Here is a 24,019-nt window from a genome sequence, read left to right as displayed (position 1 = left end):
AAAATATCTAGGTAAGAAATGATGTGAATTTATACCAAGTCAGTAATAGGAAGGATGAAGAAAGGAGTAGTTGAGTATTTAAGTGAGAGAATTAATAGAGTGGTGACTGATATAATGGTAGAAGGTTAAGAAGAATTTGAAGACATGCCAAGTATTCTAGCCTGGGCAATTTCAGAATCCATTCACAGAAAGAGGGAGTGTAGGAGAAGATTTAAGTTAGGGCAGTATAATGAATGCTATGTGACTCTTATCTAAAATTACTGTGTGGTGAAAACTACTTACTGAATAAACCTATAGAAGTACTGCCTTATTATTCTCCTGCCTCCATCCCCCCAGGGTCCTACCTGGTATATGGCAAACTGAAACAGCCTTTTGACCAGTATGTATTATCTACCTTAATACATCCCCTTTGTACTAGATTTGACTGATATGAGCCAACCACAGGTAGTGTTAGAAATGGTAGTATTAAAGAGTAATTAATAACTAACACTCCTTTAACCATCCAGATTCTAAATTGAATATGGAATAAAGAGTTGGCAGGCAGAGGCCAAAATACCAGTTTTATGGTGGATACAGTGAACCTTAAAGAATGTGGCTTACATCTATGGGCAAGTGAGATTCCTAACACCAAATTCTTGGGTTGGAAGGTTTACCCACTCAGCATCAGGAGTGGACCAGAGAAAGTCTTTTTCCCTCTTTCCAAGGGCAGAACCTATCCTAGGCAGAATGAGTAGAACCTGACAACCCAGGGGAAAAGGGATTGATTGAAGGAGGTGAGGCAAGTTCAGAAATGTTATGCTAATTGTTGTCCTTCTACATAGAAGGAAACATCAGGAGCAATAATGAAATATTCTGTTCTTAGAAGACAGAAATGTCATCAAATACTGAAACATCTCAAAATAATGAAAGATGGTCAAATATTCTTAAGAAAGAGTCATGGGGAATCAGAAAGGAGGTGAGGTGTTTTTTTTTTTAAGATTTGTGTATTGTGTAGTTTTTTTAAAATTAATTAATTTTTATTTTTGGCTGTGTTGGGTCTTTGTTGCTGCCCGTGGCTTTCTCTAGTTGTAGCAAGCGGGGGCTACTCTTCGTTGCAGTGTGCGGGCTTCTCATTGCGGTGGCTTCTCTTGTTGCAGAGCACAGGCTCTAGGCTTGCGGGGCTTCAGTAGTTGTGGCTCGTGGGCTCTAGAGCGCAGGCTCGGTAGTTGTGGTGCACGGGCTTAGTTGCTCCACGGCATGTGGGATCTTCGTGGACCAGGGCTCGAACCCGCGTCCGCTGCACTGGCAGGCGGATTCTTAACCACTGCGCCACCAGGGAAGTCCCAGGAGGTGAGTTTTTGAATATACTAATTCCAAGAATCCAGTAACCCTATCTCAACACAAAGGGACACTGTGCATAATCCCAAAATATCCTGTTTGTGAAATGTACAGAAGGCTCTTGTGTTTTTATCTTTAAGCCCTACTACAGTATGACTGAGCTCTTGTGAAGATGCCTCAATTCTTGCTTCTCACTTTATTCCTTATAAGTAGAGGCAAGTGTAGATGTTATATGCCTTATGATGATGATACTGGCACATACATTCACATATGATCCACAGGGTCATACAGGATTGCTATTTTTCCGGTGCTGTTAACTATAAAAGTTTAGCCTTTGAAACAGTTGACTGAATTTAGGATCTCAAATACTGAGCTTCAAAGATATTTAGGTGTTGGTTGGACCAACTCTGAGTTTTTAGCTTGGTAAAATAGCACCACATTTTTGGAAGTTGCCTCAGATCACACAAGGAGCTAATGGAGGATGGGACCACTAGAGCCCATGTATCCGATTTCTTGTTCCTATACCCTCTTTAGAAAAGAAGGCATTGGGAAATAAACCATTCTCTGGCCAGACTAGATCCCATTGCTCTTGGCTAGATTAACAGTTGGACAGGGAAAAATAACTGGGTTCAGCTTGACTTCCACTCTTCAGCGTCTTAAATAATACTTTAAAATTTCTATAATAACGGAAAAATTAAGCTCTCTGAAAATTTAAGTGTGATACAAATCTTGGCATTTTATTCATTTCATAGAGGAAGAATCTGAAGTTACTGTGACATTGAGAGGCCCCAAATGCTTAGTCTATGTTTGAGTCATGTAACTGGCACTAATTAAATTTTTAAAATGTATATTGAACCCTCTAAAGCTGGACATGCAACAAACTGTATTCAGAGAAGAGCAGGACATGAGTTGAAAGCCTATACCTACCTGCTTTATCCTTCATTATCACATGTTAAATACACATTCTTTTTGACTAAACCTAAAAAGTTGAGTAATCCTGCTCATGTAAATTTGGCATTTTGTTAATTCTCATATATAATATTTTAAACAGTTTCTGAAAGAGTGTAAATTATTTTTCTAATTAATTTAGGTCAGTCTCATGTGCTCCTTGCAGAAAACACAGGGGAAAAATTAATTTTAGGTAGAGTTTACATCAACCAAAGTCCTACCATTCAAAGATAACCCTTGGTAAAATTTTGGGATATTTATATGTGTGTATAGCATGTTTTTTCATTTCATTACAACGGGAATATATGTTCACCATAGAAAGTTTAGAATCTATAAATAAATAGAAGAAAATAAAAATCACAATTTGAGAACTGCTTCAGTAAATATGCCATAATTTTAAAAAACTACTCCTCTACTTCTGAACATTTAGGGTGTTAGTATATAATATTTTAAGGATGTAAATGATACATTGGTTCTGTAAAAATAACTATTAGCTATTAAACCTTAAGGAAAAATAAGTATGCCATGTCTTGACTTCTCATATTTGGAGAGTTTCAGGAGGACTGGATTAGTCAACAGTTTTAATTTGCCAAAGGTTTAATGAACTGAGACTTGCCAAAGACCCCTGCATTTAGCATAGGGAGGAAGAGTGAGTAGCAGCTAGATTGTAGGGGCTAAAGAAGTTAGGAAAGAAAGGCAGAACATATAGACTACTTGTCTGTACCATGTGTCTGTGAATGGCAAATAAAAATAAGAATAGCTTGGGGGCAGGGCTCAGAATTTGGGCACCAGGTTCAAAGAAGAGTTATTGTAGTGATTAGTGGAAGTTTTCAAATAAGTGAGGAGGTTACTAGTGGAGAGAGAAATGATGCTATGGGGTAATCGTCGTATCTCCATTCTTTCCAGGCTTAAAGATATTATTCACTTAGAGACTTCTGACTGCCCTGTGGATCTCAGGGCCACTTATAGTCACTAGGCATTCATTCAGCAAGTATTTAATGAGTAGCTTGTAGTGTGAGTGCTGGGGAGACAACCATAAACTATAGACAACATAAATAAGACATGTTTCCTTCCAGGCCTAATAAGTGAATATTTTACTGGTAGAATTAGAACTCTTTTCTTTAGCATCAGAAGCCACATTAGAAGCACTCATGCTGGTTCTGTCTTAAGTCATTTTTATGGGCCTGATTGTTGTTTTTTTTTAATGGCGTGGTTTTTGGAGTTCTGCCTCCTGAGTTTGAATTCTTGCTCTGTAATTTACAACATATATAATTGTGAGCAAGTTACTTAAACTGAATCTTCTACTCTGTCAATGAGCATAATAATACCTACCTATTAGAGTTGTTCCAAGAATTAAGTGGATAATAAATGTACAGTATGGAAGTTAATACCTGGTACATCATAAGCTCTCAATAAATATTAGCTGTTGTGACGAAGAAGACGATGGTGCTGACAGTGATTCCTTGGATTTCTGGTTTAGTCTTTTCTACCTAGTTCTTCTGTGCAATTAATATGACATGGCAAAAACAATAGAGATAGACATTAGGAAGTAAAATAGTAATTGATTTGAAGTGGGTGGGATCAAAACAAGTTGATTTGGCCAGTCCCACCCATTGTTGGAATCATGTCTTCCAAGCATTGATGGCTTTTGGAAAGATAACTTGGTCTCATGGAAAAAGCATTAAACTGTGTCATTGGTCTTGAATTTTAATTTGAGCTTATTAATTCATTTGTTATTAAAAGAATTAATATATGTAAAGCACCTAGAGCAGTGCCTGGTACACAGAAAGCACTGTATAAATGCTTTTATCACTGCAAACTGTTACTATTCATTCATTTGTTCTTTCCTTCATCTAACAAATAATTAGTGAGCCTGCTAGCTGCCAAGTTGCCTGCTAGACATGGTGGGTAGAGGGTGAACTAGATAAATGGTTGCCATGATGAAGATAAACTTCTAGCAAAGGGGAGATCTGCTATTCTTGGTCAGGTCTCTAAGCCTTTCTGGGTCTTAAGGTCTTCATCAGTAAAATAAAGAAAATCCTTTGGGCTCTAAAATTTCAGGATAGTGTTGTCCTATCACGCCATTTACCTGACCTTCCAAATGTTTATTATTTATTTATCCACTAAATACCTATTGATGCCTACCATGGGTAGGCACTATGCTAGGTGCTGGGAATTATAGCAGTAACCAGAGCAGACACAGTGCCTGCTCTCAGGGACCATTAAGTCCAACACACAAGACATACATTTTGTAGGTAATTGTGAGATTGATTAGTGTTACTAAGGGCAGAATGTTAGGTTTATGTTATTGATTTGTGTAACAGAAGCTAAAAATGGATACTGTTTTTGATAGAAGGGGTATTATAGAACATTAATTTAGCTGCTTTTTCCTCCCATTTTGTGAGTTCATATTTTCTTGTCTGCTTAAACAGGGGCGGTTGGACATCATGGAGACAACTTGGTGGAGAAGATCCTTTCAGTTCTTCCCCAGCTTCCGGGCCACACCAATGATGTGATGGTTAACATGGTGGAACTCACTGCACTCCAGGCCGAGGAGGAGAATCAGAATATGGTTGCACCCGGCTGTCTCGCACAATCCAAGTAAGATGTGTAGTTTTTTCTCTCATCCTTTTCTTTCTCTTCCCTTTTCTTTCTCTTGTAGATTGTTCCTGTAGAAAGGAAACAATGAAGAATCAGTCTGGTTGAAAAATTCATGGATAGCATTTAGAAAAAGAATTTTTTCTTAACTTTGAAATAACCATATTCATTAAACAACGAAAGCCAAAAAGTATGGAATTTTATAGAGGTGTCATTTGGATGTAATATAAACTTGTTCCCAGGGTCAACTAAGTGAGTCAATTTACGCACCCACAGACAGCTTCACATGGAGTTGAGGCTAGGCTTACTCAATTTCTCTTTCCCAGTTGACTTTTCCACATGACTAAAATACTGCCCACATAGCTCTGAAACAGTGCCATCTTTTTATGTGTAAATGATATACTCTTGGGCATCAGTGTGAAATGTTTTTATTTCTACTTATACTTTTTTACATGCTTAGAGAACCCAGAGAAAGAAGATGGGGTACTTTAGGTTATGCAGAGTTCCAAAAATAAAAGAATATTTCTTCAGAAACATGACAATAAAAAGATACAATAGTTACCTTTTCTACTTTGTCCTTCATCAACAGTTCTTGAGAAAAAAAAAATATTAGAAGAGAAAAAATGTGTGAGTATCCGTTTCCCTTATCTCCAAGTTTTAAAGTTTTAAACAAAACAGGGCCTTTCAGCCTTATAGTTTCCAATCTTAACAGTAACAGATACATTTGGAATTTCCTATCATATTTGGAATGAATTTCCAGCTCCTGAAGTTTTCAGCTTTTTTGTAGTTAGTTAATGACATTTACTGGATGCCCAGTGTGTATGGGCCAGTGTGGGAAGAAAAAAGAAAGTTCTGTACCCTGTCTTTTTTGTATGCTTATGCACACTTTAATAAAAGCAAAGGCCCTGTGCTCACTTTGGCAACATATATACTAAAACATAGGCCTAAGGGCTTGAAGCTATGCAAACCCAGAAGTAATTATGGTTGGAAATATTTTTAGCTGCTCAGAGGGCCATTCAAAAGTTAATTATTAAGGACTTACTATGAGCCTTACTCTGGAGTAAGTAATATGAAGGACATAGAATAATATAAAATGTCATTCTTGCCTTCAAGGAACACTTTTCTCATTCTAGTCATGATTTAGATACAGGTACAATTAAAAACCGGTAGAATGATATGAAATCAAGACTCATGTGTCTACTACAGATTATAATTCCTGTAAGTGAAGTAACAGGTTAACGTGGTCTTTGTAGATCAGGGTGGGCTTTGTGGAAATGGTGGTGCTTGATTCAATTATGTCTTGAAGGATTTAGAAAAGGAAAGAGGGCTAGCATGAGCATAGGTGTGGAAACAAGAATGGTCAGGGCCTAATGTGATAGGTTGTGAGGAAAAAGGACGTCTCACTGGACACCACTGCCATCAGCTCTATAACATTTTTCGGGACTTACTGTGTGCCAAGCACACTTCCAGGCATTTTACATTTGGGAAGTCATTTAAGTTTTAAAATAACCCAATGAGATAGGTGTCTTTATTCCATTTTACAGATAAGGAAGCTGAGGCAGAAAGATATTAAGTAACATAGCTAGCAGGGCTTGGAGTTAGAATTTGAGCCCAGAATGTTTGATTTCTGAGCCACTGTCTTAACTTATATGCTGTGTATGCAGGGGCCAGAGAAGCTAGGCTCATGAATAGCTATAAAGAGACATGAGAGAGAAAAATAAGGTTACTTCATGATTTAATTTGGGGAGGCCTATTTGTTCAACATAATGGTTACACAAACAACAGAAATCAGTTTTGGCTAATTTCAGCAAAAAGGGGATTTATTAAAGGGGATTGGAAAGCTAATAGAATCAAAGGAAGAACTGTTAATCAAATTTTGTAAAGGACTATACAGTTCCAGGGGCCTAGGGGGCAAGAACTCAGGAAAAGCTCTTCAAGGCACTGACACCAGAGAGACTGAATTTTAACTGCTTTCTGTCTTGAGTCATTCTGCTTATGAGTCAGATTCCAGGGGAAAAGGCAAGATTGGCCTACCTTGGGCCTTGTGGTCACCCTTTGCCCAATGGGGGTCGGGAGCAGTTCATACTGACTAAGAGTTGTGTCAGGATCGGATGGCATGGCAGAGGGGTGGTTCTCCAAAGGGAAACTGAAACATTTATCAGAAGAAAGGGTAAAGGATACTGGGAAGGCAGAAACAGTAAATGCCCCTTAATAATAACAGCACACACTTAAAGAGGAACTTACTGTGTAACAGGCATGGTTCTGAGCACTTTATGTATAGCAACTTATTTAATGCTCACAACATCTCTATGAGGTGAGTTCTACTATCCTCCCCTTTTATAGATGAGGAATGAGGTTAAGTAACATGACACACACAAGTGATGGGGGCCTATATTTGAACCCCGGCAGTTTGGCTGTAAACTCAGTGCTTACTGTTACCCTATGCCACCTCCACAGAAGCCTAAGATAGTTACAAAAGGAACATGTGAGCTCCCCAGAGAAGGTGGCAAAAGAGAGAAGAGTTGAATCCATCTTTTTTTTTTTGCGGTACGCGGACCTCTCACTGTTGTGGCCTCTCCCATTGCGGAGCACAGGCTCCGGACGCGCAGGCTTAGCGGCCATGGCTCACGGGCCCAGCCGCTCTGCGGCATGTGGGATCTTCCCAGACCGGGGCACGAACCCGTGTCCCCTGCATCGGCAGGCGGACTCTCAACCACTGCGCCACCAGGGAAGCCCTGTGTTGGGTTGCTGTGCGCGGGCTTTCTCTAGTTGTGGTGAGCGGGGGCTACTCTTCCTTGCGGTGCGCGGGCTTCTCATTGTGGTGGCTTCTCTTGTTGCGGAGCATGGGCTCTAGGTGCACGGGCTTCAGTAGTTGTGGCACACGGGCTCAGTAGTTGTAGCTTGTGGGCTCTAGAGCACAGGCTCAGTAGTTGTGGCACATGGGCTTAGTTGCTCCATGGCATGTGGGATCGTCCCGGGCCAGGGCTCGAACCCGTGTCTCCTGCACTGACAGGCGGATTCTTAACCACTGTGCCACCAGGGAAGTCCTACAAGTAATATTTTGATTATGGCCAATTTATTTAACTTTGACGCCTCAGCATTCTTTCTACCCCAAGCTTAGTCCAAGGCTTAAACCAAAGCAGTCTTGGAATCCCATTTTCCTTGCCAGTGGTTGCTTTAGAAATGGGGAGGCAAAAGAAAAGTCTTCTTAGGGTTTCTTGGTCAAGTTTCTTTGCTTTTGAGAAGAGATTCAAGGAAGAGACACACTTTCCCTTTCCTCTTACACTTCTCCCCCAGCTCCTCTGATGTATATCCTGAAACTGCGACAGACCTTGTTGCTCGCAACCAGAAGTTGAAGGTAACACACTGAAGGTGGTGTGGCCAAGGGTGCTACGGGCAAGAGCAGCAGTGGGTTACAGTGAGGTGTTTGGACCTCGTATTATGTAGGAGAGTATGTTTCCTTATTAAGTCAGATTGACTTGCTCTTGTCTACTACTTGCAACCAAAGTCATCCTAACTGACACACTTTCCGTACTTCAGCTATAAAATGAGGGCATTGGCTTAAATAACTTCTAAGGCTTTTCAGTTTAAAATAAAAATTCTTCTCAACTGAGTACCTGCTGTGACTCAGCTCTGCTTCTGAGCACTTGAAACTAAGTTCATTCATATGTATTTTCTACTCCTGGTCTTAGTTTTTAGTGGGTGCCTTTTTCTCTCATTAGACTATGAGCGCATGTTGCCATGGAATATGAGCTTTCAGTGCCATTCAGGTATGAGAGTGTGGTCATAAATGTCAGAGGAAGTGATGAGTTCTAGAAGGATCTGAAGAAAGCTTTAAGGAGAGCAAGTTTGGTGAAATAGTGAGACCAGAAGTCAGGTTGCCGATGATAAAGAGATAGGTAGTGAGAAAATTGTAACCAAATAAAAGCATGCAGCAATAGATGGGAGAGAAAAATGGTACTTTCTTTACAGTTGCTTTGAAGACTGAGGGAATTGTGCTGATTAATTTATTTGCAAAGAGATATTGAAATAAATTACAGCTGTCCTAGTGTATACTGTACTTTTGTCAAAATAATAATAATCACTACTATCACCACCCCCAGAAAGTTCTTAGTGAAATGAGTGTGAGGCTAAAAAAGTTAGTACTGAAATGCAAAACAGATGGGTGCTTGTCTGCAATGGAATAATCTTTAAAAAGCAAGTCTCCGACTAGGATTTAAATCTTGACAATCAAAATTTATTGCTAAAATAATTTTTATAAAAGTTTGTTTATAATTATAGCAATTAAAGTTACTGCCAATGCAGATGAAAAATTGATAACCTAAGTGCATTATAACATGGCTTTCCAGTTCCTGTCTATTGGTCCCTGGATTATGTGGAATATTTTGTCCAAGAGGAGGCAGAATCTTTTCTGTTCTTATGTTTTCCTTCTGTTGAACTGGGTTTCTATTCTCTGCCCCAGCTCCAGTCTCCTAGCCTATTACTTTTTCAGTTCCTGAAGCACCCTTACCCGGATGCCTCAGGGAAGTCCCTAAAAAAGCAATATTTTAAGTCCAGTTTTCTTGTTAACTTTTATGTTGGAGGTGGGAATGTTTTTTTCTTAGACCATAGAGCAATGGAATAAAAAGAGTAGATCTTGGAGTAAGAGACAAATGCAGCAGTGGTTTTACCCTAAACACTGATGAGCCAGTTTTTTGTTAACTTTCACATTGTTAAGTAACCTGATAATGGTGTATATTAAATCACTAACTCAAAGTCAAAAATCATTAAATTCCTGGGGGCTTCCCTGGTGGCGCAGTAGTTAAGAATCTGCCTGCCAATGCAGGCAACACGGGTTTGAGCCCTTGTCCGGGAAGATCCCACATGCTGCGGAGCAACTAAGCCCATGTGCCACAACTACTGAGCCTGTGCTCTAAAGCCTGCGAGCCACAACTACTGGAGCCCGTGCTCCACAACAAGAGAAGCCACTGCAATGAGAAGCCCGCGCACCGCAACGAAGAGTAGCCCCTGTTCACTGCAACTAGAGAAAGCCTGTGTGCAGCAACGAAGATCCAATGCAGCCAAAAATAAATAAATAAAAAAATTCATTTAAAAAAATCATTAAATTACCCCTAAACAGTGGTAATGTTTTTTCTTCTTTCCTTGGTTTCCAAATACCAATTAAATATTACTGTTAAAGACACTAACATTTTTCAGAGGGAAGAAAGGTAATTTTTATTAGAGAGGAATCAGAGATACTACTTTGATTTTGAATTTACCTGCAGGTAGAATTACTGAACTCAGATGGAAACATTAAGTAACTGTATATTTAGTGTTGACTTTGAGGTGAAAAGCCAGCACACAAGAGGGTGTGTCATCACATAGCAGTGTTATGAACGACCTTACTGTTGGTACAGACTGTGGGCATCTTCTCTTCCCCACTTGGACCTCCCTACAAAAATGACATTTTATTTTATTTTATGTTTTTCCTTTTTAAGTAAACATTGCAAAATGAGTAGGAGAAAGGCTTACCTCTTCTCAGCCTACAGCTTGCTATATTTAACTTTTTTCAAGGAATTCTAAAAATCATCTAGTCTCAGTTACAGGTTTAGAAAACAGAATTGATGAGTAATTTGTGGATGGTGGGGTGAAATAAAGCAGGGTTCTTTTCTGCAAATGAAGGGATAAGAGTGTCCACTAAGAAATAGTTAAATAATTTAGTATGCCAGAGACATTTAAGTTATATTTCTTGATAAAGAATTGTTTAAGAGTACTTTTCAGAATTTTTAAAAAATGCATGTTAAGAAAAGAAGGTTTGAAGGTAGAAATTCTTGTTCTACAATTGCTCACATACATGGTATTTGTTAGTTAAGGAATGTGCAGGCAATCCCCAGAATCTTGTTCATATTGAAAAATTTTAAATGATTTGTGGTCTCCCTGTTGTGAGAAGACTGAACTCTGGGTCATTGTGGCTTCGGGATCCATAATCTAAAGAAACTATGACTCCTTTAAATAAGGCCAAGAACACTCTGAAGTTAGTAGCTAAAATGGATAAGGAGGAATGGAAAGACTCATTACATTTGAATGACAAGTTCTTAATTAGGTTGATGTTCACTGCCAAGCAAAAATCCACCAGTTTAAAAATCTAACTCCTGGTGAGTTAGCCAACCACAGCCTTTATTGGGGTGCTTCTAAGTCTTATGTTATAGTATAGACCAGGGTGTATTCAACGGTGTGCCAGGATTGTCCCATAGCTCTGGCTATAGCTTCTCTCCTCTAACACCTGCTGGTATTCTTGTCTGAGGGCCCTTTTCCTTTCTTTTTTCACTCTGCGTTGTATTAACAGTGTCACACTGGTGATAGGGATGGGGGGCTGGAATCAACAAGGTGGGGGTAGGCATCCTTCTAACAAAGCTGGGAGGAGGATAAAGTAAGAACTAAGAACAAGGCAACGGTTTTAGCATTGAAAGAAGGCATTTTGGGGGCTGCAGGCAGATGAGGTCTGAAATCCAGGAAGTTTATTTGAATAAAACATCATGGGTGGAACTATGAAAGCAAATCCTCTGAGCATGTAAATGTGTGTTGTAGTTTTTGTTTTTGTTTTTTTTTTTGGCTGCATTGGGTCTTTGTTGCCGCGCGTGGGCTTTCTCTAGTTGCGGCGAGCGGGGGCTACTCTTCGTTGTGGTGCGCGGGCTTCTCATTGTTGTGGCTTCTCTTGTTGCAGGGCACAGGCTCTAGGCGCGCAGCATTCAGTAGTTGCAGCGCGTGGGCACAGTAGTTGTGGCTCACAGGCTCTAGAGCGCAGGCTCAGTAGTTGTGGTGCACGGGCTTAGTTGCTCTGCAGCATGTGGGATCTTCCCGGACCAGGGCTTGAACCCGTGTCCCCTGCATTGGCAGGTGGATTCTTAACCACTGCGCCACAGGGAAGTCCTGTATTGTAGTTTTTTGGTTTTTATTTTTTTAATAAAATTTGTTTTCTTGCAAAGCAAGTTGAGATTTTTTTAAAAGTCTTTATTGAATTTTGTTACAATATTGCTTCTATTTTATGTTTTGGTGTTTTAGCCGTGAGGCATGTGGGATCTTAGCTCCCCAACCAGGGATCGAACCAACACCCCCTACATTGGAAGGTGAAGTTTTAAGCACTGGACCGGCAGGGAAGTCCGTGTTGTAGTTTATTTATCCAAAATATTTGTTAATTGACTACTCTGTGCCAGACACTTGATGAAGACAAGATCTCTGCCCTCATGGAACTTACTCTAATGGGGGAGACAGACAACAAACAGGTAAACAAGTGACTATATAATGTCAGGTGAGGATAAATGCTATGAAGCAAATAAAGCAAGGGAATCAAGAGTAACTGGGTATGGGGGGTGGTGAGGAGGGGCATGGAGGAGGTAGAAAAGGCCTTTCAGAGGAGATGTCTTTCAAGCAAAGATCTCAGTCAAGTAAATTGTAAGCCTTGTGGATATCTGGGGCTAAAACACTCCAGCCTCGGGAAAGGACTAAGTGTTCAAAAATAACTCATTGGGGTATTAATTTGCTTTCTGCTAATGGCTCGTGATGTTGAACATCTTTTCCTGTACTTATTTTCTATCTGCATATCCTCTTAGATAAAATGTCTCCACATCTTTTGCCCACTTTCTAATTGGAATTTTTTTTTAATATTGAGGTTACATAAGCCTTTGTCAGATAAGTGATTTGCAAATACTTTCTCTTAGTCTGTAGCTTGTCATTTCATCCTCTTAACAGGGTCTTTTCACAGAGCAGAAGTTCTTAATTTTGATGAAGTTCAGTGTATCAGTTTTTCCTTTTATGGATTGTGCTTTTGGTGTCAAGTTTAAGAACCCTGCCTAACCCTTATTTTCACTTCATTGAATCACTTTAGCACCTTTGACAAAAATCAGTTGAGCATATTTGTTTGGACCTATGTCTGGGTTTTCTATCCTATTCCATTTATCTGTATGTCTGTCTCTCTAGCAGTACCACACAGTCTTGATTACTATAGCTATACAATAAGTCTCAAAGTCAGGTAGACTGATTTCTCCATTTTAACTTCTTTTCAAAAATGTTTTTGCTATCTTAGTTCCTTTGCCATTCTATATAAAATTTAGAATAATCTGTATATATAAAAATATTGATGGAATTTTGACAGAAATTATATTAATTTATATAGCAATTTGGGGAGAGTTGACATCTTGACTGTTGACTCTTAAACTTATGAGAGAAATTTGGTATTTCTCTCTATTTAGGTTATCTTTGACATTTTTCATCAGTGTGTTGTACTTTTCAGTATACAAGTCTTATAGAGTATACATGTTTTTTTAAAAAATAAATTTATTTATTTATTTTTGGCTGCATTGGGTCTTTGTTGCCGCATGCAGGCTTTCTCTAGTTGCGACAAGCGGGGGCTACTCTTCGTTGTGGTGCTCAGGCTTCTCATTGCGGTGGCTTCTCTTGTTGCGGAGCATGGGCTCTAGGTGTGCGGGCTTCAGTAGTTGTGGCACGTGGCTCAGTAGTTGTGGCTCACAGGCTCTAGAGCGCAGGCTCAGTAGTTGTGGTGCATGGGCTTAGTTGCTCCGTACCATGTGGGATCTTCCCGGACCAGGGCTCGAACCCGTGTCCCCTGCATTGGCAGGTGGATTCTTAACCACTGCGCCACCAGGGAAGTCCCTGTATACATGTTTTTGTTAGATGTATACATTAAATCTTTCATTTTTTGAGTGATTGTAAATGATATTGTAATTTTATTAGTGTCAACATGTTCATTGATAGTGTATAAAAATGTAGTTGATTTTTTAATGTTTATCTTATATCCTACAACCTTGCTGAATTCACTTATTAGTTCTAGGAGTTCATCTGTTAGCTTCCCTGGAATTTTCTGTGTAGATAATCATGTTATGTGCAAATAAGGTCAGTTTTATCTATTCCTTTATGGCCTGCAAGCTTTTTCCTTTTAGCCTTATTGCCCTGGCTAGAACTTCCAGCATTATGTTGAATAAGAATGGTGAGAACAGATATCCTAACCTTATTCCCAGTCTTAGGAGAAAGGCATCAGTCTTTCGTCTTTAAATATAATGCTAGCTGTAGGTGTTTTAAAAATGTTCTTTATCCATTAAGGAGGTGTGCATCTAGTTCTATTTCACTGAGAGTTTTTTTTTTAATCATGAATGGGTGTTGAATTTTGTCAAAGTCTTAAAGATTTTTGCATTCATATTTATGAGAGATATTTGTAATTTTATTTTTTGTACTGTCTTTTTTTAAATAGGGTAATACTAGCTTCATGAAATGAATTGAAAAGTATTCCTTTTTTATTTGCTGGAAGAGATTGTGTAGAAATAGTATTAATTCTTACATCTTTGGTATTCCCTAGTGAAACCATCTGGGACTGGAGACTTCTATTTTGGAGTTTTTAAATTCCAAATTTAACTTGCTCAATAGTTATAAGACTATTCAAATTATCTATTTCGTATTGGATGAATTGTGGCGATATACTTTGAGGAACTGGTGTATTTCATCTAAGTTGTCAAATTTATATACACTCAGTCCTCTGTACCTGTGAGTTCCACATCTGTGGATTCAACCAACCATGGATTGAAAATATTGGAAAAAAAATCCCAGAGTCCCAAAAAAGCAAAACTTGAATTTGTCTTGTGCTTTCTGTTTTTAATTGGTGTATATAGATCATTTAAATTTAATGGAATTATTGAAATGTTAGGACTTGAGTATGCCATTTTAATTTTTGCTTTCTGTGTTTGTTATCTCTGTCTTTCATTTCTGTTTCTTTAATCTAACCCTCCTGTCAGTTAGTTGAACTTCTCTAAGAATTCCATTTGATTTATCTGTAGTGTATCTCTTTGTATAGTTTTTTCAGTGGTTGCACCAGTCGTTACATTTTTTATATACATAACTTATCACAATCTATTGGTGTTGTTATTTTACCTGTTTAAGTGAAATGTAGAAAGCTTACCATGCATTATTTTCCTTTACCGTCCTACACTTATAATCATCTTAATATTTCCTCTACATACATTTAGAACTGCATCAGTGTTAAAATTTTTGCTTCTGTTAGTTTAGAAAACTCAGAAGAAGGAATGCTTATTGTATTTATCTATATTTTTGCTTACTGTTTTCTTTCTTCATTATGTTTCAAGATTTCCTCTTTTTTCTTTCCTTTTTAGAGAATTTCCTTTAGCCATTCTTTTAGAATAAGTTTGCTGATGACAGAATCTCTTAGTTTTCATTAATCTGAGAATATTTTTATTTCCCCTCATCTTTTTTTTAAAGAAATTATTATTAATTTGTTTATTTTTGGTTGCATCGGGTCTTAGTTATGGCACGTGTGATCTTCGTTCTGGTATGTGGGATGCGGCATGCAGGCTCTTCAGTGCAGTGTGCGGGCGTCTCTCTAGTTGTGGTATGTGGGTTTTCTCTCTCTAGTTGTGGCGGGCAGCCTCCAGGGTGCGTGAGCTCTGTATTTTTCGGTATGCGGGCTCTCTAGCTGAGGCGCATAGGCTTAGTTGCCCTGTGGCATGTGGGATCTTAGTTCCCTGGCCAGGGATCGAACCCACATCCTCTGCATTGTAAGGCAGATTCTCTACCACTGGACCACCAGGGAAGTCTCTCCCCTCATCTTTGAATGATATTTTCACTGCATATATTATTCTGGGTTAACAGTTTTTTTCTTTCAACACTTGAAAAATGTTGTGCCACTTCCTTCTGGCCTCCATGGTTTCTAATGAGAATCCACTGTCATTTGAATTGTTTTTCCTCTATAGTTAAGGTATCATTTCTCTTAATACTTCCATGATTTTTCCTTTGTCTTTAGTTTTGCGAAGTTTAATTATGATGTGTCTTGGTGTCGATTTCTTCGAGTTTATCCTGTTTGTTGTTCACTTAGCTTATTGTATCTGTAGGTTTATGTCTTTTGCAAATTTGGGAAGTTTTCAGCCATTATCTCTTCTTGTACCTTTTCAGCTCCACCTACTTTCTTCTTCTGAGATGCCAGTGATAGGTATATTAATTTCCTATTGCTGCTGTAGCAAATTACCACAAATTTAGTGGCTTAAAATAACACAAGTTTATTCTCTTGGAGTTCTGGAGTTCAGAAGTCTAGAATCGGTCTTGTAACCCTAAAATCAAGGTGTTGGCAAGGCTGGTTTATTCTGAAGACTACAGGGTAGGTTCTGTTCCTTGCCTTTTCCAGCTTCTAGAGACTGCCTTGGCATTCCCTGACTGGTAGCCACATCATTCTAATCTGAACTTCCATTTTCACATTGCCTTTTCCTCTGCCTCTGCCTCCTCTTGTGTCCTTATAGGGACTATTATTATTACATTGGGCCCACCTGAGTGGACTTTTTAATTGAAGCATTATTTATAAAATTGTGAAATGTACAAATGAAATCATATGGTATGTACTCTTTTGTGTCAGACTTTTTTCGCTAAGCATAATATTTTGAGATTCACCACATTGTTTTTATCTCTTTTTAATGCTTTGTAGTACTATTCCATAGCATGAATATACCACAGTTTGTTTAGCTGTCTTAAACCTCGTCTGTTTCTGGTTTTCTACTATTATGAATACAGTTACTGTGAACATTCTTGAAGAAGTGTTTTGGGGGAGATACACTGTCATTTCTCTTTCATGTTAGTGGAATTGCTGGGTTGTACTTTCATTTCAGTGGAATTGCTGCATTATGGGGTTAGTATTTGTTTAGTTTTAAAAGAAACCACCAGATGTTTTTCTAAAGTGTTTTTACTACTTTACACTCTCACCAGCAACACGTATGGGTGCTGGTTGATCCACATTCTTGACAAGACTGTATTGTTCGTTGTTTTGGAATGAATTGTGTCTCCCTAAAATTTATATGTTGAGTTTCTAAACCCTAGTACCTCAGAGTGTGACTGTATTTGGATATAAGGCCTTTAAAGAGGTAATAAGTTAAAATGAGCCCCTTAAGGTTGCCCTTAATGAAATATGATTGGTGTTCTTATAAAAATAGGACATACATAGAGACACCAGACACAGAGAAAGGCATTATGAAGATGTAGTGAAAAAGGTGGCCATCTGCAAGGCAAGGAGGAAGGGCTCAGGAGAAATCACACCTGGTGTCACATTGATCTTAGATTTCTAGCCTCCAGAACTGTGAGAAAATAAATTTCTGTTGTTTAAGCCATCAATCTGTGGTATTTTGTTGTAACAGCCTGGGTAGACTAATACATCTATCATTTTAATTTTAGTCATTCACGGGGGCATGACATGGTATCCCATTGTGGTTTGAATTTGCATTTCCCTTAGGACTAATTATACTGAGCACTTTCTCATGTACTTATTATGTGGAGAAATTGGAACCCTCATACCTTGCTGTTAGGAATATAAAATGGTGCAGCAGCTATGAAAAAAAGTTTGGGAGTCCCTCAAAAATTAAACCTAGGGTTAATGTATGACTCAGCAATTCCATTCCTAGGTATATACACAGAAGAATTGAAAACAGGTATTCAAAGAAAAACTTATACATGAATATTCATAGCAGCACTATTTCCAATAGCCAAAAGTTATAAAAAACCAAATGTTCATCAAAGGATAAATGGATAAACAAAAGTGGTATATCTATAAAATGGAATGTTATTCAGCCATGAAAAAGAATGAAGTACTGATACATGCTGCAGTGTGAATGAACCTCAAAAATATGATTCTAAGTGAAAGAAGCCAGTCACAAATGGTCACATATTATGTGATTCCATTTATATGAAATACCCAGAGTAGATTAATCCATAGAGATAAGAAGTAGATTAGTGGTTGTCGGAAGTGGGTGGAAAGTGACAGAGGAAAAGACTGCTAAATGAGTATGAGGTTTCCTTTAATACTGAAAATGTTTTGGAACTAGATAGAGGTTAATGGTTGTACGACATTGTGAGTGCAATAAATGCTACTGACTTGTGTGCTTCATAATGGTTAATTTTATGTTATGTATATTTCACATCATTAATAAAAGTAATTGAATAATGTAAGCCATGGTGAGAGATCCTTAAATAATCTCACATTTGGTTCTTTAATACACATTTAGGTTTGGTAGATTATATACTTGTTTTCTCAATACTTCAATTTCCCTCCTTTCCCTCTGGTTACTCTCCTGCCACCCCCAAGCAAGGCCCCCCAGGCAAGGCCTGGCATTATTGCTTGTTTAGGCCTTTGGTGTATAGGCTGAAGCCATGCTTTAAGAGGTAACACGTGGTTGACATCTCTCTTTCTTTGTCTCAACAACTGGTAATGTTCAGCCTAAATCCTGGAGTGAAGATGAGACAGAGCAGAGCTCAGCCAACTCTTAGTAAACCTAAAACACGAGTGGAAATATACCTTTGTTGTTGTAAGCCTCTGAGATTTTTGGAGTCATTTATTATCACAATATTACCTAGCCTGTCTTGATTGAAACATCAGGTAATAAAATACCAGGGTGGTAGAATTTCAGGTGACTTTAATCTCCTTTTATATTTATGTATTGTTTGAATTCTTTTAAACATATCATTTATATATTCAGAAAAAAACAATAAAATTGTATTTATTGTGGAAAAATATTTAAAAGTTGAAAAATAATTAGGAGCAGTATTTTTGCTAGTAATCTTCCATATGTTTTTAATAATTATTCTTACTGATAAACTATAAACTCATATAAGTTACGAATTTCATTTTACAGAGTGAATGCAGTACCCTCAGCACTTTGGAATTTTTAATAAATTATGATTATCTGCGTTTATAATTCCAGATTTTTTCCCAAAGTGATATCAGTTTAGAATATTCAGTGTCTGCTTAACGACTCAGTTTAATCAAGTATTTTCTAAGGATATACCCTGGGCAAGACCTTCCTCTTATCTAACATTTTGCCCATTTTCATAACTGACAATTAAATTATTCTCTTTGGCAAAAGCACGGACCCCAGAGTTTTATTTTTTCACAACCTAGAGATTTTGGTCTTCTGGAGAGAAAACAGTATTTCATCAGGGTTTAGTGTGCATCAGAGATTAGCTATTTAAGTACTTAATTCAGTCATCCAAACAGTCCTTAAAGTGAGTATCATTTTTATTTTTGAAAGGAAAAAAATCTTCACAGAAGTTATTAACTTGTTAAAGCCTACAGAGCTGGCAAAGCTGTGCCCTGGATTTTGAGCCCAAGTTCTAATTACAGAACTCTTCTTTTTTCTTCTACTAAAAACAGCTTCTATGGTTGTACTTTGTTTACAGAAGGCTATTACTTTATTTATTTTATTTTTTTTTTTTTTGCGGTACGCGGGCCTCTCACTGCTGTGGCCTCTCCCTTTGCAGAGCACAGGCTCCGGACGCACAGGCTCAGCAGCCATGGCCCAAGGGCCCAGCCGCTTCGCGGCATGTGGGATCCTCCCGGACCGGGGCACGAACCTGTGTCCCCTGCATCGGCAGGTGGACTCTCAACCACTGCGCCACCAGGGAAGCCCCGTATGTGGAATAATATCACTTTATTTTCCTGTCAGGATTATCCTTACTTTTTTTTTCTCTTTTTCTGGGATTTTATCACTGAGTGATACATTGCATAACTATTCCAATTATGGCTTTTCTAATATTAGAATTCAATTTTGATAATTGTTTTATGGACAGTATTAACAGTGGAGTGAGAAAAGGAATTTTCAGGATACAGCCCCAAACCGTTATTCCCCAACACTAGTCTGTGACTACATTTCTCCTTTTCTGTGAGGAGCGCAATATAAGAGTTTCTGAGGGCTTTACACAATTTAGAGTTTGGCTTTATTGTAATTTAGGACTTTCTTTGCTTCAAGGATGCCCATGCTTTAAAAAAATGTCAAGTTCCACAAGGAAGAAGCCACAGGTCTTCAGAGCCTATGTTTTGTACAGAGAGATTATTCTGAGCATTTTGAATTTAAATTGTTTCAGAAGCATGCAGCATAATTTTTTCTTTTTTAAAAAATTGAGGTATAGTTGAGGGACTTCCCTGGTGGCGCAGTGGTTAAGAATCCACCTGCCAATGCAGTGGACACGGGTTCGAGCCCTGGTCCGGAAAGATCCCACATGTCTCAGAGCAATGAAGCCCGTGCGCCACAACTACTGAGCCTGCGCTCTAGGGCCTGCGAACCACAACTACTGAGCCCATGTGCCACAACTATTGAAGCCCGCAGGCCTAGAGCCCGTGCTCCACAATAAGAGAAATCGCCATAATGAGAAGCCAGCGCACCACAACGAAGAGTAGCCCTTGCTTACCACAACTAGAGAAAGCCCGCACACAGCAACGAAGACCCAACGCAGCCAAAAATAAATAAAAAAAAAATTGAAGTATAGGTGACTTAACAATATTAGTTTTATGTGTACAACGTAGTGATAGAAAATTTTATAAATTATAACTTCCCTTAAAGTTATTATGAAATATTGGCTATATTCCCTGTGCTGTACAATATATCCTTGTATCTTATTTATTTTATACATAGTAGTTTGTACCTCTTAATCCCCTAACCCTATCTTCGCCCTGACCCCCAAACTGGTAACCACTAATTTGTTCTCTATATCTGTGAGTCTCTTTCTGTTTTGTTATATTCATTTGTTTGCTTTACTTTTTAGATTCCACATAAAAGTGGTAATAACATACAGTATTTCTCTTTCTCTGTCTTATTTCACTAAGCATAATACCTTCCAGGTCCATCCATGTTGTTGTGGCAGTAAATGAAATGGCAGTATTTCATTCTTTTTATTATGGCTGAGTAGTGTTCAGTTGTGTATACTACATCCTCTTTATCCATTCATCTGTTGGCTATTTTAAATAATGCTGTTATAAACATTGGGGTGCATGTATCTTTTCGAATTAATGTTTTTATTTTCTTTGCTGTATACCTAGGAGTGGAATCCTGGATCATATGGTAGTTCTGGTAGTTCTATTTTTAGTTTTTTAAGGAACCTCCATAGTGTTTTCTATAGTGGCTGTACCAATTTACATTCCCACCAACAGCGTACTAGGGTTCCCTTTTCTGTACATCCTCATCAGCATTAGTTATGTTGAATAAAAGTGGCAAGAGTAGACATCCTTGTTTTGTTCCTGATCTTAGAGGAGATGCTTTCAGCTTTTCACCATTGAGAATGATGTTTGCTGTGGGTTTGTTATATATGGCCTTTATTATGTTGAGGTATGTTCCCTCTATGCCCATTTTCTGGAGAGTTTTTATCATAAATTGGTGTTGAATTTTGTCAGAAGCTTTTCCTGCATCTGTTGAGATGATCATCTGGTTTTTCTTCTTCAGTTTGTTGATGTGGTGTATCACACTGATTGATTTGCGTGTATTGAAGAATCCTTGCATCCCTGGGGTAAATCCCACTTGATCGTGGTGTATGATCCGTTTAATGTGCTGTTGGATTTGGATTGCAGGGATTTTTTTTTCTTTTTTCTGTTCAGCATCAGTGATTTCCACTACTCTGTCTTTCAGCCCACTGATCTGTTCTCTGTATCATTTAGTCTACAGTTGACTCCTTCCACTGTATTTTTCATTTCAATTATTGTATTCTTCATTTCTGTTTGGTTGTTTTTATATGTTTTCTAACTCTTCATTAAAAACTTCTAACTTTTTACTCTGTGCATCCATTTTTCTCCTGTGTTCTTTGGTCATTTCTACCGTCATTACCTTGAACTCTTTCTCAGGTAGATTGCCTATCTATCTCCACCTCATTTAGTTCTTTCCTCTTCTGGGGTTTATCTTGTTCCTTCATTTGGAATGTGTTCCTCTGTCTCTTCATTTTGCCTAACTTGTTTTTATTTCTGTGTATCCGGTATGTTGGTTCCGTTTCCTGACCGTGGAGAAATGGCCTTTTGTAGGAGATGCCCTGTGTGTCCCAGCAGCACACTCCCCTCTCATCACTAGAGCTCTAAGCTCTAGTGGTGCCCCCTGTGTTGGCTCCGTGGGTCCTTCTGTTCTAGTGGGCTGACTACTGTTGGTGGTCTGGTAGGCACAGCTGGCCCTGGTCCTGTTGGTTGCCAGGCTCTGCCTTGTGCAGAGGCTCCTGGCCACTGGTTATTGGGACCGGGTCATGGATGGCTGCCTGTGGAAATCTGGGGAGTCCCTGGGGTGTTGCTGGCCTGTAGCTGGATGGGCCACGTTCTGCCGTGGCAGAAGTCCTGGGGCTAGTGTCTGCCCATTGGTGTGTGACGTTGGTCTCAGGGCTAGTTCCTGTCCTATGGTGGGTGGGGCAGAAGCTCAGGGGTCCTGGGGCTAGTGCCATCTCACTGGTAGGTGGAGCTGTGTCTTGGCCCACTGGTGGGTGGGGCTGGGACCCAGGGGATCCTGGGGTTGGTGTGCCTGCCCACTGGTGTATGAGGCTGGTCCTGAGGCTAGAGTGGGCTCTCTGGTGGGTGGGACCAGGCCCTGGTGCTAATAAGGTAGAGGGAGAATTTGAAAATGTTGCTTGTCAGCACCAGATCCTACCACCTGGGAGAACGATCTCCCCACAATGGCTGCCTCCAGCATCCATATTCCCAGAGTGAGCTCCAGTTGTCTCCTGTCTCTCTGGGAGACTCCCCAGGATCAGCAGAATGTTCTGACCCTGGCTCCTTTCAAATTACTGCTGCTTCTCTGGGTCCCAGAGAGTGTGAGATTTCGTGTGCCTCCTTTAAGTGTGGAGTCTCTATTTCCCACATCCTTCTGGGTCTCTCTAAAGCAAGCCTCACTAACCTTCAAAACCAAGTGTTCTGAGGGCTTGTCTTGGTGATACTGGACCCCTAGGCAGTGGAGTCCGATGTGGGGAGCCTGTTGTGTGGAGCAAGGAGCCCGTTGCTTCTTGGGGAGAACCTCTGCAATTGTGGGTTGCCCACCCAGGGGCGTGGGTCTTGGCTATACCATGCCTCCACCCCTCCTACCTTTCTCATTGTGGTTCCTTCTTTATAGCTTTAGTTGTAGAAGATCTTTTCTCCTAGATTCTGGTCTTTCTCATCAATAATTGCTTAGTAAACAGTTGTAATTTTGGTGTGCCCATGAGAGGAGGTTAGCTCAGGGTCTTCCCACTTTACCACCTTGGCCAAGCTCCCAGCGTAATTTTTAACTTAGGAAGTGTTGTTAGCATTTAGGTGCTTGGTATTACTGAGTTTTTTTCCTTGCATTTATTTAGAACAGTGTTTCCAAACTTCGTTGATTGAAGAGTACCTTATTCATATACTGACCTTACAAAGCTACTTGATATTTTTCTTTGAATTGATTGATGCCTTAAAAATTGTTTTGCAAATTTTTTTTAACGTACAAAAGAGTGGCAAGAATAGTACAAGAAACTACTTTCCCCCCCCCCTTGAACCATTTGAGAATAATTTGCCTGTGCCCATCACTCTCAGATACTTTAGTGTGTATTTCTCTCAAAGGGATATTCTCCACTGTAATCTCAATCACGAAATTAACACTGTTGTACTACTACCATCTAACCCACAAATTTTGCCACTTATCTCAGTAATATCCTTTATCAAAGCAAAAGGATATTGGTCAGAATCACACAGTGCATTTAGTTGTCACATCTCCTTAGTGTTCTTTATAACGGTTCATAAGTCTTTCCTTGATGTTCATGACCTTGACACTTTTGAAGAGTACAGGCCAGTTATTTTGTAGAATGTCCCTCAGTTTAGGTTTGTCTCATGTTTCCTCATAATTAGATTCAGATTATGCATTTTTGGCCATAGCATGCAAGCGATGGTGTGTTCTTTTCGTTGCGTTCTGTCAGGTGGCACACAATTTAACTTTGACCATTCATAGTGATAACTTTGATCACTTGATTAAAGGAGACATTTTGAGCTTATGTAAATATCCTTTTCCTCATCAAACTTTAACCCACCGCTTTAGCATTTATTAGTATTTCTTGGCTGAATTATTTCCGTGATGGGTGTTTTTAATCGGGGGTGTTTCAGACTTGTGTCCTTATAATCCCTTTATTTTGAGTTTTTACTCTGAATTCCTATCTCTTTTACTAACAGTGTAATTTTGGCTACAAAAATCTAGAAGAAAACCTGATGATTCCTTTTTACTCTGTTCCTTAGGAATGGATCTTTGTGAAGTGGTTCTCAGATTTTTGGATTTCAAGGAGCAGAGAAATTCAACACCATGAAGCTCCATACTTTTATTAGTCATGTGAAGTCCTCTAGTTTTTCCACACAGCACACACACGGAAGATTATTTAT

The 24,019-nt window shown here is 39.1% G+C and overlaps 1 protein-coding gene across 4 annotated transcripts in view; it reads left to right on the top strand.

Moving 5' to 3' along the window:
• Positions 1-24,019, top strand: part of SCFD2 (sec1 family domain containing 2) — a 414,129-nt gene that overhangs the window by 10,844 nt on the left and 379,266 nt on the right. For all 4 annotated transcript variants that reach the window (XM_067735963.1, XM_067735964.1, XM_067735962.1 and 1 more), the window contains exon 2: positions 4,698-4,866. In XM_067735963.1, coding sequence (XP_067592064.1) covers positions 4,698-4,866 — 169 coding nt within the window. The remainder of the gene's footprint in view (positions 1-4,697; positions 4,867-24,019) is intronic.

The sequence above is a fragment of the Pseudorca crassidens genome, chromosome 4 (assembly GCF_039906515.1).
Source record: "Pseudorca crassidens isolate mPseCra1 chromosome 4, mPseCra1.hap1, whole genome shotgun sequence".
NCBI classification, from domain to species: Eukaryota; Metazoa; Chordata; class Mammalia; order Artiodactyla; family Delphinidae; genus Pseudorca; species Pseudorca crassidens.
Note: the sequence above shows the minus strand (reverse complement) of the source record. Positions and strands in the feature narration are given on the sequence as shown.